The following is a 17790-nucleotide window of genomic DNA, read 5'->3' as shown; positions in this document are numbered from 1 at the left end:
CAGGTATTCCTTGCAAAATTAAATTTTCTTAAGAAAAGAACATGAAGAAAAGCCATTTTGTTGTGAACAGGAGGACCAAAGAACAGGAGGCAATCTCCTGATTCAGAAACGTGTTTCAGCTGTTTCTCCCCTCCAGAGAACCTGTTGCTCTTCTCTTCTCTTCCTGTTGGGATTAGTAATGGCTGAATTTTACCTTTCCCCTGGTCCTTCTTCTCTGTCTTCAGGGTGGTACCTGTGTTTGCCAGCGGTTCCTAGGTGTTTATATGCAGAGGTTTTCTATTGTTTCAAAGACCTTCCTCTAAAAGAGGTGGCTTTCTTTTTCTTTCTTTCCTTTTCACTTCATCTGAGTCTTTTTCACTTGACATGAGTCTATATTAAAGACACAGTTTGCATGTGTATTTAGTATTTGCTTATATCCTGAACTTGTGTAATCAGAATCTGGAAATAAGAGTTTGTAACATTGTGGGAATGCTTTCTTCTTCCATTGCCTAATTTTAAAGCTTAGTTTCATACACAATGTTCTGGCTACGAGATTTTGTTTGGGAATTACTAACTTTCTTCTGATTGAACTTGCATAGCGATTGGCAGTAGCATTTCAGCAAACAAGAGGTGGCATTGTGTAGCCGTACAAAGTAATTTTGATCCTTCCTCCAAAGAGCTAGCAATGTGACCTGCCAAACCCATCAAGATAAATATCTATGAAGGTCTTTGACTTTATACATAGGAATATTTCAGTTGACTTCAATACAGCTGAATTAGTGTACGCTCTGCTAATATGAGCATCCAAAAATATGAAAGACTGTTAATGGATTCACGTCTGCAGAGGAAAATCAAAGAAAGAGGCTAGAAAAAGACTAAATAGCCATTAATTGGGATAATTCACAATTAAAAGTTCATAATTATGTAGAGGGACTTGAAGGGGGAAAATTGCACAAAAAGGAAGAAAATGGTGCAGTGCATTGCTGAAGTAAGGGACTGAAAACTTGATACTGAAGTGTTATCAGCCTCACCAAATTGTTAGAAAAATCTTAACTTCCAAAAAACATTATATTTGTTTAAAGTTACTATACACAATTCTCAAATAATTTTCGAGGGGTTAGAAAGCTATATTTTGCGTTTCCTAATGAAGGATAAGATTTTCACATGTTTACAGGGCTCCCATGCTGGAGTCACAAGAAGCATTGATGAGGAGGATCAGGAGAGCTGGCAGCTGAGTAACAGTGAGACCTAGAAGATTCAGGCATGGTTTGCCTAGGAAATAAAGAAACTCACAATCCCAACAAAAATTTTAAACAAGCACGGAAAACAGAGTCAGCAGTTATGCATTGAGGTTTGGATTTCTCTCATCTGACTTTAGGTATCTCAACGTTAGGTGTCTAGCCTGAGCTAGTGCAATGTTGAGTGGAGAGGAGGCACTTCCCGAGGATGTTCTGTGCCAGCCTACAGTGGTGGTGGGCTTCATGGTGGGAAGTTTCTGTCTCTTTTATGATAGTGGGAACCTACGTTAACTACTTCCCTAATTTTTGGATGCCTGGAGTTAGGTGAGATAGCTCCCACCCTAGCAAAGAAGGGAAGACTGAAGTTTTACCCGATCTCTGTATTTGTATAAAACTCATGTTTTCGTAGAGTGAAGAACTGAAAACTTGTTCCTTTGATGATTACAATTGCCGTTGGAAAAGATGCCATGTTAGTCTTCCTCACAGTGCTTTGGAAATACAAAGCTGTCTAAAAGCATTGTCATTATGAAATCAGTGATAAAATGCATGGAGTTAAAACCTGTCTGCCTTGAGTTGTCAGTGTGGTGTGTGATGGTGAAACTGGGAGATGATGGGGGTCATGAAGCTGTATGGCTTGGGGCATAAGTGCATGTCATTCCCATCTTCCAGACTGAAATTCGGACCAGACTTTTCAACTTGGTGTTAGAAGAGGTACTAAAATGGAGATAGCGCTGGAATTTCCAATGCTTAGTGATACCGGGAAGTATTACTAGTGGAGTAGCTTGAAGAGATGGGACTGATTTGTGACTGACAGCATGAAAAATGTTGTTAGAATGACTTGAGTCTGGAAGCTAGGTCAAATTAAGGGTTTCTGCAAGTCACAGTGTCTAATTTAGAGATTCTTGCTTTTGGCACCTAACGTCTCACTGGCTTGTGTAAGCAGGTTGGTTAATCAGCAGAGGAAAGGACTTCCAAAAGATGTCTCATTTTGCATAGCCCCAGTGACAGTTGTAGCTAAAATTATTACAAGTGTAAGGATTGGATTGCATTAAGGAATTGCTCCTAGTTCTCTGCTTATTAAATGTGTTAGCCCTTACTGTGTCCTTTTTCTAGCTCTTACGTAAGAAACTATTGCTGAGATAATTCAATCGTATCCTATCATTTTTCATACCCTGAGGACCTCATCAGTCTTTTCACAGAGTTGGATATCATACTTTGAATATGAAATTGATACTCCCTTCTTCCAGCTTGATCAGATTAACTTTATTAGACTATGTTTTCCTTAGGTAGCTCACTTAGTGCTACATTCACATCCATGTTTTAAGAGAGTACCCAGAAAAGCAAAATAACTTCTTGAAATTCAGGCCTGTTCCTACAGAAACACTATTAAAAACAAAAGGTTTTGAAGTACAGATACTGATAGGGCTTAGCAGTGCAGAAAACCTAGTCATACTAGAGCGAATGTTGATTTCATTCATTACAAAGCAGAATTGTCCTTTTTTAATTCAGTGAGAGCTGGGCTGTCACTCTAAATGACAGAGAAATGGAATGCCATAGAAAGGGTATTTACTGTCTGAGTCATCATTTACTTTATGAGTATTTGGACTGGGAGAATTATCTTTGCTTATATTCTGTTTTAGAAATAAATACTGGAAATGTGCTGTGGTAGCATGGAACACTTGCTCTTTCTGTGTGTCGCATTAAACTGAAGTTGGGCTTCTCTTTCATTAAAACCAGTATTTTTTGTGTTACACTTTGGGAATAGAGCACAGCAGATTGTGCTCCAATGCTTCTTTGATATACGGTCTGCAGTGGGGAGGAGTAAAAAGAGCTCCCATGTTTCACAGCCCTGCAAAACAGTAAGGGAGACTCACCTCCTCCAGCTCCACGGGGAGTCCCAGGGCTGGTGGAAGGACAGCGGGATGGAACTGTGCTCACAGGAGAAGGGAGATGTCTGGGAGAAGGACCAAAGGTGGGGAAAGGAGGCATCAAGGTGGGTCAGGGAGGAGCATTTCTGGGGAAAATGGAGAGAAATTAGGGATAAACAGGGCTGGCTGCAAGTAAGTCAGCTGGCAGGCAGTGCGCTTGCATGGCTGAGCCCAGCACCTGATGGCCACAGTCTGTCCTGTCTTCTTCTTAAACTGTGTGTGGGTTTGGGAGGGGGGATGTGCTTATTGGGGACTGGCACCCAGCATCTTGGGTCCCCCTGATTTGGCTATGCATACTTTATCCTGCTTCTGCATAATGCCAACTGGCTGAACAGCAGTCATCAATGCGTAGACCAAACCATATATAAGCAGTCATCCCTTGTGGGGAAGTGGAAGAGAGCTTGAAGTGGTTAAGGAGGAACGACTGTGAATACAAACAGTCTCAGAGCCACACATACAGCAAGAAAGGGATGTGGTAAAACATGTAGATGGTGCCACGAGCTGAGTCCCTGAACCAGGATGGCTGTGTCGGTGATGGCGTGACAGACCAAGTCTCGCTTAAGGAGGATATAGGTCAAGGAATAGCATCCTACGCAATTATCATCTTAGTAGGTTGTTATTAGACTTGAATCAGTAGGATTATTGGCAATTGGAGCAGCTTGCAGCCAGGTGAAAGTCCCTGTTTCCTTCCCTTGCCTGGAGGAGGAGTGACCCATATCTGCCCGGTGTGGCTGCCAACCTCTGCGTCGCAGCGACTTGCTAGGCCTTTCTGTGTTAGGGACAGAGATAAAGGCTTCTCTTGAGACAGAGGAAAATAAAGGTTTTTCTAATGCTCTTGCAAAGGTAGCTGGTGTTCACCAGGCCTTGGGTACAATTTTAGATTAATTGCATTTTCTGCATGAAATTTGAGGACTTACCAGGTTCAGTCCCAGTGAAACTAAAAGCCAATTTAGATCAAGAAAGTACCTCAAAACAGTTTCTTTTGCTTTCTTTTGTTTTGACTTGAAAAGTGTTCTTTGGTGCTTTCCTCCAATCATATTTTACAGTTTCCCTCCTTGGTGAACAGAAACGAGTTTCTGAATCACACTTTTCGTCATGCAGGGCTGCATTTATTCACAGAATCATAGAACAACTCAGGTTGGAAGGGACCTCGAAAGATCATCTGGTCCAACCTGTCGTGGGAAAGGGAGCCTAGATGAGATTATCTAGCACCCTGTCACATCCTGAAAACCTCCAGTGATGGGGACTGCTCACGTCCCTGGGGAGGTTGTTCCAGGGAATGTTTGCTCTCACTGTAAAAAATGTCTTTCTTATATCAAGATGAAACCTCTCCCGGTGCAACTTGAACCTATCGCCTCCATGTGGCTCCTTGTGAAGAGAGAGCCTCTGTCCTCTTTGTGGCTGCCCTTTAAGTACTGGAATACTGTGATGAGGTCCCCCCTGAGCCTGCTGCTCTTTCTTCTTTGCCAGTCAGTTTCACTAAGGAAATACAGGCAACGTGAAGACTGTGGCAGCTCCTGTTTGTGCTCAGCACCGCCTCCCCCTGACATAGCACTGGGACCAGACCTTGGCCACCAGTTTCCCTCACCTCCTCTACACTAAGGTCTCCATGCAAAAGCAACCTGGGTATGAAGGCTGGATGGGGAATAGAGGGCTCCGGCATCTCCTGCCCCCACAGAGCACATATCCCACTATTGTTCCCTGGGCACAATGAACATAATTTGTCTGTTTTTCAACCCTGTTGAAATCAGGGGAGTGAGGCTAATGTGGGATTTGGCATTGCATTTTCATCCGTCCTTCCCTGAATTGCATTTCTGTATGTTACCTGGGAAAAATGGTGTGTGATATCTTTCTTTTATAAATAATACACAATTTTATCTGATGGTGTTGCTTCTTCCCTTTCTGTCTGCAAAAGGCAAATATAAAGCTTCAGACCAAAATATTCAGTTTCACATAACTCATTTGCTGTCTGAATAAGGTGACAGGTTGCAAATGAAGCAACCCAAAACTCAGTCAAAAAGCATGTTGTATAGATAGCTCAAAAATGTATCCGCTGACAGTAGAAGTGTTAGTTGCAGAACTGTGCAAGAAGTAGCACAGTGGCTGTGGGCTCTGGGGTTGTGTTTGTGTGAATATAACACGTTTCTCCTATGAATGCAGTGTTGAAAGATAGTTGATTGCAGAAATTGTGTAGCCCGCATGTGAAAAGGGAGGCAACTTGCTGATGTATCTGATGGGGATGAAGCACAATTAGGTTTGTATGGGTGTAATTGAAACTAAGAAGAAATTCTCATGCTGTGACAACTTCACCAAAGTTAACTAATTTGCACGCGTTTAAAGTAGTGTGACTTTTGCACCAGCACTTCAATAATGTCAATACCTATATATATTTGAAGTAACTGCATGATTGCTATAAAACAGTGGCTAATCCCCTCTTAATGCCAAATTAAGCAGAGCAAATAAACCAGGACTTCAGTTTTATATGGTAGCGTAATTATTTAAGGTGTTTTTTGTATGCCACAGAATACAGCATAAAAAGAAAGAACCTTTGGAAAGGTCCTTAAATTATTGTTTGTAATCCTTTTCAAAACACCATTTCATATAGCATTGGTAGAAAGTTAGTAAATTATAATTCAATTAATAATTGGGGGTGATTCATTGTGGCTTGGCTAGCAAAATGAACTATTGTTTTTTACATTATTTTATCTTGCTTTTGCTTTTTGCGGTTGCTATAACAAGCAGGCATTGTTATTATTATTCTGTTTGTACCAGGGAATGGAAAGAGAAATGAGCCATGGAAATTTCTTCTAAACTGTTTTTCCCCAGTTCCAAACATTTGCTCATTTCCGAGCCAGGGAATGTGTTTGTTCCCCTCCTCCATTCGATGACACAGATGGAGCAAATATCAGCGTGAAGAGTGGTGCCGAGCAGGGGTGCAGCCCGGTCGGTGCTACAGACCTGCGAGGGGGAACTGGCGCCGAAATGCCGGTTTCTGATCTAGGGTAATGGCTCTCTATAGGTTAATGCCCTAAAGATGAGGGGACTGGCAGGAATATGGCTTGAGTAACTGGTGGAGGTGCTAGAAGTGATTATTGAGTAGCCAGGGAGCTGCAGAGCAGTAATGGACATAGTCCAGTGACTTTTTTTAAGAGTTTTTCTTAAAATTTTGGAGCTACCTATGCTGGAACTGCACAATGAAGAATATCAATTAATTTAGACATACTCCAAGGAAAAAAACCTTTCTGCTTTATTTCTTGGTATTAAAGTGAGCTCACTGACATAATGTCCTTTCAGATGTTACTGTTGAGAAATTGTAACCTTAGGCAAACAGGGGAAAGCCTGAACTTTCTGTAGTGATGAGTAAATTGCTAAGATCCAAACTTGGCTGAACTGAGAACAGAAATTAATGTTGTTGAAAGTCTTCCACTCAGATCAATAATACTTTTACTGGTGGGCTTCACTGGGAATAGGGTGAAGTCCAACAGCATCACATTTCAAATGATGACGTCTTTTTTACTTCCAAAACAGCACTCCACGTTCTTGACAAATTCCGCAGTGATCACCAACCAAAATTAATGTATTTAAGTAGGCTTTGGATCTGACCTGCTGCTTTGCAGCTACATCCCTTTGTAGAGAATGGGATTTGGAAAGCGGGCGGAAAGATGTTTTCTGGCATGGTCACTGTGGGCTAAATGCAAGGATTAAAACACTGGGAGTCAGGCGTGTGTGCACGGGATGCGGAGAGCTGAAAATGAGGACGTGTCTGAAATCCCCTCTGCCCTCTGGAGCAGGTTTCTTGTTTAGGGCTTTACACTTGGGATTCACAGTCTGGATTCTGACCCTGATTTCAGTGTCTCTTCTTGCCTTTGTAAACCTGAACAGAGCTGTGCAAAGCCAGGGGTTAGACTCACAGCCGCTTGAGCCCCCGCACCTCGAGTGCTGTGTTCAGTTTTGGGCCCCTCACTACAAGAAGGACATGGAGGTGCTGGAGCGTGTCCAGAGAAGGGCAACGAAGCTGGTGAAGGGTCTGGAGCACAAGTCTCATGAGGAGTGGCTGAGGGAGCTGGGGTTGTTTAGCCTGGAGAAGAGGAGGCTGAGGGGAGCCCTTATTGCTCTCTACAACTACCTGAAAGGAGGCTGTAGCAAGGTGGGGGTCGGTCTCTTCTCCCTAGTAACAAGCAGTAGGACGAGAGGAAATGGCCTCAAGCTGTGACAGGGGAGGTTTAGGTTGGATATTAGGAAAAACTTCTTCGCTGAAAGGGCAGTCAGGCACTGGCACAGGCTGCCCAGGGAAGTGGTTGAGTCTCCATCCCTGGAGGTATTTAAAAGACGGGTAGACGTGGTGCTTGAGGACATGGTTTAGTGGTGGACTTGGCAGTACTAGGTTAACGGTTGGACTCGATGGTCTTAAGGGTCTTTTCCAACCGAAATGATTCTATGATTCTAACTGGAATTTGCAGCTGCAGTTCCCTATTGGATCTAATGGGGTTAAACTTTTCCAGTTTTTTAGATTGCCCTAATTAGGAGATTATATCCAATTCTTTTTTGCAAAGAGGGGTTTCTGCATGTGTGTTTGGCCATGCATGCCTGTCCTGGTGGTGCCATGCGTCAGAGAGGGGCTGAGCTGCATGGCCTTGCAGCAAGGCAGCCCAGGCTCAGGGGGAAAGTGTCTCTCTGGGTTGCCTCCAGCAATTGTGCCGAGGACCTGTAGTCATGTTTTCTTGGAAAGCAAGGAAGGTAACTCTTCAAATGGAAGATCCTCATTCAAATGGAAGATCCTGAGTGACACTGGGTAAAAGCACTCAGTACCCCGTACTCACACAAAGGATATAAGCTACAAGCAAGCACATATAGCTGCTTTACCATCTGCTACATATGGAAAAGTGGGCGGAAGCTGAAGGCACTTTCTTGCAGTCCTCTGTGGACAGCTGGGAAATGGGAAGCAAAAAATCAGCTTGCCCTGCCTTTGGACGTGCTGAGGAACAGGTGTGAGAAGGCTGCTAAGAAGGGGGTTTTCGGCCTTGCAGCTTTGGACTTACATGTATGACATGAGGCACATGAGTCTTTCCTTAGACCTAGTCCCAGGCCTCTTAACTCTCAAAATCTTCCATTTTTTCGTTTTGGGGTTTTTTTTGGTGCATTCATTGCTTTTTCTTTATAAGACACCTCTAAAGTTAAATTTCCAGATTCTAATTAAAACACAAGAGAGAGCAGGTGGAATCTTTTTTTTTCCTACATAGCACCCAACCCGCATTATCACTTGATAATCTTGAACAATAGTTAGCTTGTGATTGCAGAATTATGGCAATGTCCGTAACTTTCCAGAAGAGAGCGAAGCAGTGAAGATCCTTTAAGTCTATCTGATTACTTAATTGATACTTCAGTTTATTCTCCATTTAACCACTCAAAATTTCCATTGATTAAAAATCCAGACAAATGGTAATTTTGTATGTAAAACAATGATAAATTAACATTTAGTGACCTCTTTCTCTCTTTGTGTGCATGTAGCATCAGCCCACACAGGAAAAACCCATCTTTAAAAATGTGCTCCATGCATTAATTTACTCGCAGAAGAAATACCGAAAAATTATCTTGACATCTTTGCAATGCTTTTCATCTTTCTTGCACCATTTGTGATCCCCTAAATGTCAAATTCATATTGTAGTTTAATTCCTCCTGTATTAAAGGATATAAATTAGCTTTTGTAACTTTCATGCCTACTACGTGCAATTTTTGGCCACACCAACTGACATTTATTGCCTCATTCTGCTTCTTCGATTTCCCTCCTATAAAATGCTGGGCTTGGATTCTGGTTTTATCTCGGCGGTTCTTGTTGCAGTACCATTTCTATTGCAGCCAGGATGCCTTCCCTTAATACAGTACATCCCATTATCCTGCTTGCTTTCCCAGCTTACCACCAGGTACTCAGCAGATGGTTTAAGTTTCCCTCTCGCACTCTCAAGTCCTTTCTCCGAGTCCCTTGTAGTGCCTGACCTTCTAGAAACTAATACCTTTTGTTAATTGCTTGCCTTATCCTTATTACATGGCAGTTTCTCTGTGCTAAATGGCACATGTCAGCCTATAGCCTCTACTTAAGCATGTCTTTTCTTACTTGATTTCTATTCCATTTGTTACCGGCCATCCCTCTCCGTTTTGTAAGGTCAGCAGGTTCCCTCTGCAGCAAGTTCATTTCTGAAGGCGTGTGACCTGCAGTACCATCGCTGCGGCTCTCATTGTCCCTTTGCTGCTAACCAGACCATATCCCTTTACCCTCTGACCTGTGTCACTTTGCAAACCGCTTTCTGGACGTGCCGGTAATCTGTTACCTCATTATGAGGCAGGTTTTTTTTTTTTCCCAGTCCTCTAAGGATTTTCTTGCACCCTATTTATGGGTTTAATATACCACTTTTTCCCATTATAAAATCTCTGCTACAGGCTTTGCAGGCTTTATGTTTGATTTCTGCTCACTATTTCATGCGTACGGTTTTCTGAAGAATGCTAGATGGTGCTTCTATTCTAGTTAGGGGAATAAAACGGGATAATGCACCCTTTGGTCTGGATCTAGGTCTGCTGTGGAGAGGTCCCCGAGAGGTCCCCCCTGGGAGAAAGGAGCTAGGTGTGGGAGAAGTTCTGATTTCATTCATCCGACTTGCTAGTCAGCAGACAAGGGCTGTCATCACTAATTTCAGGGCCGAAGGAAGCTCTTTATTCCCCAGAGATAGCAGGGAGCAGAGAAGGACTCATGACCCAGTTACCTCTGGAGCAGCACAGCTGCCTGCTCTCCGTTATGTAGAGCTCAGAGTGGATTCTCAGCCTGATCTCACATTTTAAGTTTTCCTGCTTCATAAATATGCAGCGTTGTCGGTGTCTTATACTTCAGTGCCTTGTACTACAAGAGCTCACAAATTGTTATTTTTCTCTGACTTGCTTGTGTGTGTGTTTCAGTTAAAGATGCCCATGTATATGGCTCATTACTGTGCAGCTGATGAGAAATGTTTTCTCATGCATGGACTTAAGGATGGAGGTGTTTGAGAGCCAGAAGTTTAAATTCAGGCTGTTCCTGAGCGGGACAGATTTTGGAAGGCTGTGGCTGGTTACTGAGGGCATGGTTGGGTGACCCTGCAAATCCATTCTGGGCAGGGATGGGATTGATGCAAGAGAGGCTGGGCAGAAAGTTGGAGGACATGGGCTTAGTTGTCGAGACACCATTTATCCCACTCTATCTCATTAAACCTTTACCCTTTTACTGTTCATTTTCACTTCTACCATGGGTTCGTCCTCATTATTTGGATCACAAGTGACTGAGGGTAAGGACCATTCAGCAATAGTGCCAACTTTGAACACAACCACTAAGGAATACATCAGTTCAATTAGTAAATGATGATAGTTAGAACATCTGTGTCTTCATTTTATTTTTGTCCTAGTAATCAAGCATTGCCAAAATCTGTATCATTACATACAGAGATACACTTAATTTTATTGCATTTTTGTTTGTTTGTTTGTTTGGGATCATATCCACAATAGAAAATCCAAATAAACACTAAGCTGGGTCAAAACCACTGTAAGTCAAAAAGAACATGAAGCAGCCCTACAGCCAGTTTTTGCGACTTAGAAGGAAAGATACCTTAAAGCATACTGAGAAAAATCTGTGAAATATGATGATTTCTTGTATTTTCCAGCATTTTCAAAGTAAAATTCATTAGTTACAGATTGTTTATGAAAAGCAAATTTCTTAATCTGTATTGAGACTGGACTCTCTAGTCTCCATTTGCTATTAAACAGTCATATATGTATGTGGTTGGTTAGAAACTTGGTGAGTGACTTAAAGTCCAAGGACATAGATTCGTAGAACCGTAGAAGATCCTGAGGTTGGAAGGGACCCATGAGGATCACAGAGTCCAACTCCTGACTCCACACGGGGCAACCTGAAAGTTAAGCCAACATGCAGTTCCCGAGCAGCATGAGAATTGCTGTATGCAAGCAGGTACATATATGCGTTGCAAAGTCCCTGAATCTTAGGTGGTGTTTTAGCTCTGATTTTTAAAAAATTCTTGATTAGAAAGTACTTCATATTTTATAGTGAAGAAAAACATCTACATTCTTCCGTATTTAATAAAATAAATAATTGTTTCTAAACATTTTCAAAGACAGGCTATGGAAAAAGCTCAAAATGTGAGGTGCTGTGAGCATGGGAGAAAGGAGTAGGATTAGACCATATACCATCGCCTTCAGTTACTATTGACGTTCACTTTAACTTTTAGTGGGAAGAGAGATATGAGTACATGAAAAAACATGAGTTAATTAGGAACGAATCTGAAATCTTTTAAAAATGCCACTTACAACCAATGGTACCATAGGCTATAAAGAGTTTGCAGCCAGCTAATCCATTTCAGCGTGGCCTAAATTCGTTGCTAAGCTGTCTGGCTGTTGTTTGCAAAGACATCGGTGAAGGCATTGACCTCGGTAACGTAACCTCGGTGAAAAGAAACCTGAAACATAGGATGGGCAAGGGCATTGCTGTGGCTACCAGAACTTCACTTGAAGTTGTAAGAGGGTCTGAGTGCCTCATCCTTTTCTATAGCAAGGGCAGTGTACTGTTACTGCTTTTAAAACAGGGGAGTTACAGGTGTTCGGCTTGTGTTGCTGTGAGAAATCATGTTAAAGCTATTCTGCTTTCAGGATTGTTTGCAGCAGGAGTGTCAGCAGGCGGTGGGTGGCTGAGCTGTCTTGCCTGTGCTGCTGTCACTGCTGTCTCTTGTCCCCTGAGTCAGGCCATCACACTAGTGAAGTGCAATAGTCTCGTACGTGGTGCCTGCGAGGCCCATGACTGGTGCTGGAGTTTCACAGCAACACCATCAAAACCCTCTGAGCTCTTGGAGTGTGATTTTTCCTTTGCTGGAGCCAAGCGGTGAGACTGCGGGGGAGGCTCAGGGGTTACACCTAGAATTGTAAATACAAATTAGTACACTATGTGACTGCATTATAATCATATAACATCAAAATGTGGGTTATATAGCATTTAGCCTTGAAAAGGAGAATGCCTGGCAAGCGGAGGGAAAGGCTGTGTTGGAGTGAAAGTGCTTTCACTTTCCCTGCCTATTAATTTACGTTCCTTTGGAGCATTGCTATTTAGCAAAGTGCCTTCTGCGTTTCTGCCAAGCTGAAGTAGCCGCTGGGAAAAACTAAGTAGGCCAAATCCTGCAAATATCTGGAAAGCTCAGCCAGGGTGGCTGATGATGGTCCAAAAGAGTGCAGGGATGGATTTGGCCTCACACAGACAGCAAAACAGTATTGAACAAAATATTACCATAAGGTTTTAATGCCAAAAGTCACTTGCTGCAAGATAGCGCACATATAGGATTTTTTTTTTTTTTTAAAATGGAATAAGTCATAGTTTTGATTCAATGTGCAGAACCTGGGATATTCAGATCTGCTCTCTGGGTCTCAGGCCGTGTCAGCAGGGGGCTGTTTAAAGTTACGGAGCATGCCTGGCATGGCCCAGGGCAGCGGGGTGCTCACCGTCAGGATTGCTGCAGTCAGAGCTCCCCAGCTGTCCTTGTAGAAATGCTCCTTCCATTCCCAATAGTCAGTACTGGACAAACAAAGCAATGTTTTGTTTCCTATCTGCTACAAAATGTAAAGGTATTTTCTGTAAGTAAGAAACCAAAGGGAAACATTCTGAAACTTGGGGGAATTCTTGATTTCTGCTTTAGCTGATGGGCATTTCTGTAAGATCTACAAACCATCAGCTGTTTCTGGCTTCTCATCATGAATATTTTCAAACTTGATCATAATTGCATATAGATGCTTTTGAGGCCTTGATGCTTTTTGTTTTCAAAAGAAAAGGAATAAAGAGCCTCCACCCTCTCTTTATATAGTGTTTATAAGAGTTCATCCATAGTGAGCTGGTAAGAGCTTAAAAAAAAAATCTATGAGCGTTTCACTAAGCCATAAAATTTGCACTTCATTCTACACAAATAAGCCTTTTTTTTTCTTTTTCGAACAAAGAAAAAAAGCAGTATTTCAAGTTTTAAAAAATTGTTTGGTTTTTGATGGAGATTGGAAGGTATTGAACTTTCTGTGAAATGATTCATCGACTGTTGAAGTCGATGGAGACTCAGCCTTTGACATACACACAGTTTGGATTAGTTCAATAGATTTTAATATGATTCAGTGCAAAATATTCTTCAACCTGCGTAGCAGAGTGAACTTGCCGTGCTTTGTGTGCACGGTGCTACGAAAGCTGTGTTGCTTTCGCAGCCCTCTCTCAGCAGCATCAGAAGCTGCAGAGACCTGTTTTCACATTTACACCCCTGACTAGTTTCTATTTGTCAAAAGAGAGAAAAAGCTGTTTCTTTGCTGCTTTGTAACCAAGTAGGCAGTGACTGGATAAAAGATGGTGAGCATTGGAGGGGGGAGAGTGTTTTGGCTTCTGTGAAGCCTGCAGGGAAAAAAAATAATCTGCATTGTGAAAAAGGGAGGTGCAAGCCTGTTCCTATCCCAGCACTTTACTCCAGGTTTAGCCAATTTGTTCTCCAAGCCATCAGTCCCCTTCCCAATGCACGAGCCATGTTACTACCTTCATACAAATTTAGTCCAAAGCAACTAAGAGCTACAGATTTTAATCCTCGTGGAGTATTCACATGATAACTGGGCAAGCAAGTATTGCTTTAAATAGCTCCACACATTGTTATTCCGGTGATACGCAGTCCAACTCCATATGAGCAATCCGGGGAGAGATTTTTGGCTGCCAGGCATCTCACTGACCACCTTCGGGAGAGAGACATACTTACAGCATCTCCTTCCGAAATCAGTGCTGTGCCCTCCTGCACCAGGCGGAAGGGACCACCTGGGTCACGGGATGGCTCGAGGGGTTTCCCAGCTACCTCAGCCTATATTTTTAATTTGTGGCCAGGCAGTTTGCAGGTTTTCCTTCTTAGACCTTTTTCCCCAGGTGCCCAGCACCACCCTGCAGTGACTATGGAAGGTGGCATCACTCGACGCAAAGACAGCCGTCGCTGGCACGTCCTGCGTCCGGTCCCTCTGGGACTCTGCCAGCGGTGGCCCACCCCGTGGACGTGACAATATTTAGGCTTCTGCAGGACGCTATTTTTACACGGTGGCGAGGTGTTGGCTCGCCTCCCGCCTGTGCGTGGGTGCTGCAGGAGTCATCTGACCCCCGGGCGCGTTGGTGTCGGAGCGGCTCCCGTGACGGCACGCTGCCGCAGCTCCCGCTCCCCTGCCGCTCCGGCTGAGCTCCTCACCGCCGGCCGGCCACGCAGCAGCGGTGCTTCTGGTGGCATTTCCCCTCTCAAAGGGAATTAATGCAGGAATGCCGGAAGATACAGGTACAGTGTGATAACTCCACATTTTGGAGAGCCTAGACCTGAAATGACTTGTTCTTCATCCAGAGCTGCGGTAACGAAATCACTGATACTGTCATGAGAATAATTATTCTGTGTTTATGTGGAAAAGCAGCAGAGTGGAAGATGGTTAAACATTGATTTGAAATTATGCTTCATATTCTTTTAGTTATATGAATGACGATTTGGAAATTATAATGATACTGACACTTAGCTGACAGCTCAATTTGAAAACTTTCCTCATTTTATTTAATTTAAATTGACTTTAGAGTTTATATTAGCTTGTAATGAAAAAAAATACCTATTGCTTTATGCAGATATATTGGCATGCTGTTCCTATATCCTTTCTCATGGTAATCTTGCTAAACCCATACAAAAATAGCCTTTACATTGCTGCAGTAACAGTTCCTAAAATTCAGCAGAGATTTTTACTAACTGCTTTTGCATTTGGTAAATATTTTATGATAATAATGAGGGCAGGAGGTTAGCTCATGCTAGGTTTGTTTATGTGACGTGAATTTTGCACTGAGCATATGGTGAGATTTGGAGCTCTTGTGTGCTGAGTACTTGCGCTGTGCCGCATCTCTGATGCATGGTTGTATTCATGTTCTGTTGGTTAACACCTCTCCATCTCTGATCCCATAAACTCTGTAATTAGCAGGAAAAGCAGAGGTTGCTTCAGTTGGGCTGTCTTCCTACTGTCCTGTATCAGCTATAGGTTTCTGTTTTGATTATGATTGATAGGAAATGCTGGAGAAGGCGTGCAATCCTTTCCTCAGTGCCAATGGAAAGGCACTGTAAAAGCTGTTGTTTGTAAGTAGTAGAAGCAGGTATGCATTTCAAAAAGGAACATGATTCTCGAAGCATGTTATTTTGTGTTTTTGGACTATGTTAATGAATTCAGTTAGAGACCTATTGATATAAAGATTTATTGAATTTGCTGAATTGCCTGTCTTATGGTATAGGAACTAAAGAGAGAAGCAGTAGTAGTGCTTTGCTGTAGGAGCCACAGCAGAGGTCTTGGAAAGAGCAGTGAGCATTTCTGGGGGAGCAGCCGGACCTTCTTGGTGCAGAAAATCCCAGTTGGAGAAGCGAGCGAGCTCGTGTGCACTGGCGTGGGGATAGTTCAGCCCTTGGTATGGCCAGCTGGAGGGCTTGAGGGGCTACGCAATGTGGCCGTTCAAGGCAAAACTTCTTTAGCTTTCCCTTTATCCTTGTGATCTTCTGCTTTGTTGTGAGATGTATGGAAGAAAAAGGTATTGTGTTATAATGACAAGGCACCGTAAAGCATACAGACACATTTGAAACGGCTTTTAACACAAGCTGGTAATTGAGAAATACAGTAAAACAGGTTACCACTAGATACTTAACATGCTGTTGCAGAACATCTGTTTCCAACATGTCTGCTGCTCAGGCAGGTTTGGTGCCTGTCCATTTGGACACGTCTGCTCCCTCCTGCCCCGGTACCTGGCCAGGGAATTGCTCCTCCCTGCTGCCAGGCACAGTCGGAAGGATGGGTGGAGAAGGCTTGTGGAGTCCCTGTTTCACAATCACTGTTTTTCTCATCCTCTCTGTGGAATGGACCATCGAGGTTTCAGGCCCCCACAAGGCTCCATAATGAATCACCAGTTCTTAGGAAAAAGAAAAGAAACCAAAGCCCCTTATTTAAAGTAAATTTATAGCTCACACCCATGTAGTTCTCTGAACACCATATGTATTACCGTATTACTTATTACTGTGTTATATTATCCTTACCCCCACGCCAGCACTGGAAGAACTCCTAGTCACTGTATTTTCGCACAGACACAAGGCAGGGAGGGAGCAAGGGCCAGCTTTAGGCACTTAAAACCAGGAATAATGCTTCATGGGATATTTAGAGGCACTTAAATGCTTGTTTCCTTTGCTTTCATCTGGGTGTTTTTAAAGCCAACCCTGAGTGTTTTGACTGAGGCGACACAAGAAGGGTTTGGCAAAAAACCAACTTGAACTCCAATCTCTAATTCCGGTCGGGTGCTGCCGCACTCATCTGCTTCTCCTTTAATCCTGCTCAGAGAAGATTGCAAATTTAATTCCCCTCTGGGCTGCTGTGAACCACACCCTCCCCAAATCGCTTGATACAGCATTTCAGCAATCAATACTTTGTCCTGTTTCTCAAATACTTGGTGTGTAAATGGCATTTGGGTCTCATATTTGTTTATTTTGATTTTCAGTCACCACCTCTAGCTATAGAGATGAAAGGTTTCAGTGTCAACACAGAGATAATTTTCTGCTAATTCCTTCATGCATAATATCCGTTATCAGAGTTGTGCATTTTTGGTTGAGAGTTGGAATGTGGCCTGTGTCTTTGTTGAAAAAACTGAACATTTTTATGAACTAAACAGCTGATATTGTTAATTTTAGATATTAATGTCTTTTTGCTCAAAGAAAATGTTTCCATCTCATGAAGTGAATGTAATTGGTTGTGAAGAGAAATGTTCCTGGTGAATTTATAGAGGAGCCAGTAGTGCTGATAGTTGCTAAAGAAAATTAATGTAGCTTTTCTGCTGTTGAAGGCAAATTATATTATATTTGTATGAGCTTGAAATGAAAGGCTTGCACTTTTTTAACCCAACCTCAAGAACAGGGTTAAAAAACCAAAACAAATCACAAAAAGAACAGGGGAGGGGACACCCCCCAGCCCCTTTGATTTTCTTTTTTCATTCTCTTTAGGCTCTGGTTCTGCATTATCCATCCAGGAACCTTGGTGAGGAATTAGCACTTTCCTTAGATTGAGAGGTAATTTTGGGGATTACAAAATCTTGTTATTTAGGAATAAAGTATTTATTCACATAAATGTTGTCTATCCATTCAAATTACATCTTCGTTTAGTTCACAGTACTCTTTAAAATGTCCATATGAAATATCACAGAACCGAAGGCACCTGTCAGGTCTGGGGCCCCCAGCATAAGACAGACATGGTCCTGCTTGAGTGAGTCCGGAGGTGGGCCATGGAGATGATCAGGAGGCTGGAAGACCTCCTGTACGAGGACAGGCTGAGAGAGTTGGGGTTGTTTAGCCTGGAGAAGAGAAGGCTTCAGGAAGACCTTATAGCAGCCTTCCAGTACTTAAAGGGAGCCTACAGGAAAGATGGGGAGGGACTCCTGGTCAGGGAGTGTAGTGACAGAACGAGGGGTAACAGTTTTAAACTGAAAGCGGGTACACTTAGATTAGATGTTAAGAAGAAGTTCTTTACTGTGAGGGTGGTGAGGCACTGGCACAGGTTGCCCGGAGAAGTTGTGGATG

The 17790-nt window shown here is 42.8% G+C and overlaps 1 protein-coding gene across 1 annotated transcript in view; it reads left to right on the top strand.

Annotated features, from left to right (window-relative positions):
- Positions 1–14477: 14477 nt before the first annotated feature.
- Positions 14478–17790, top strand: part of ABLIM2 (actin binding LIM protein family member 2) — a gene marked incomplete at its 5' end in the record, with an annotated part of 113988 nt that continues 110675 nt past the window's right edge. The window contains one exon of the mRNA XM_082315586.1: positions 14478–14493. Coding sequence (XP_082171712.1) covers positions 14478–14493 — 16 coding nt within the window. The remainder of the gene's footprint in view (positions 14494–17790) is intronic.

The sequence above is a fragment of the Platalea leucorodia genome (genome assembly GCF_965183815.1).
Source record: "Platalea leucorodia genome assembly, chromosome: 6".
Taxonomy (NCBI): Eukaryota; Metazoa; Chordata; class Aves; order Pelecaniformes; family Threskiornithidae; genus Platalea; species Platalea leucorodia.
The sequence above is the reverse complement of the archived record's forward strand: the minus strand, read 5'-3'. Positions and strand labels throughout refer to the sequence as shown.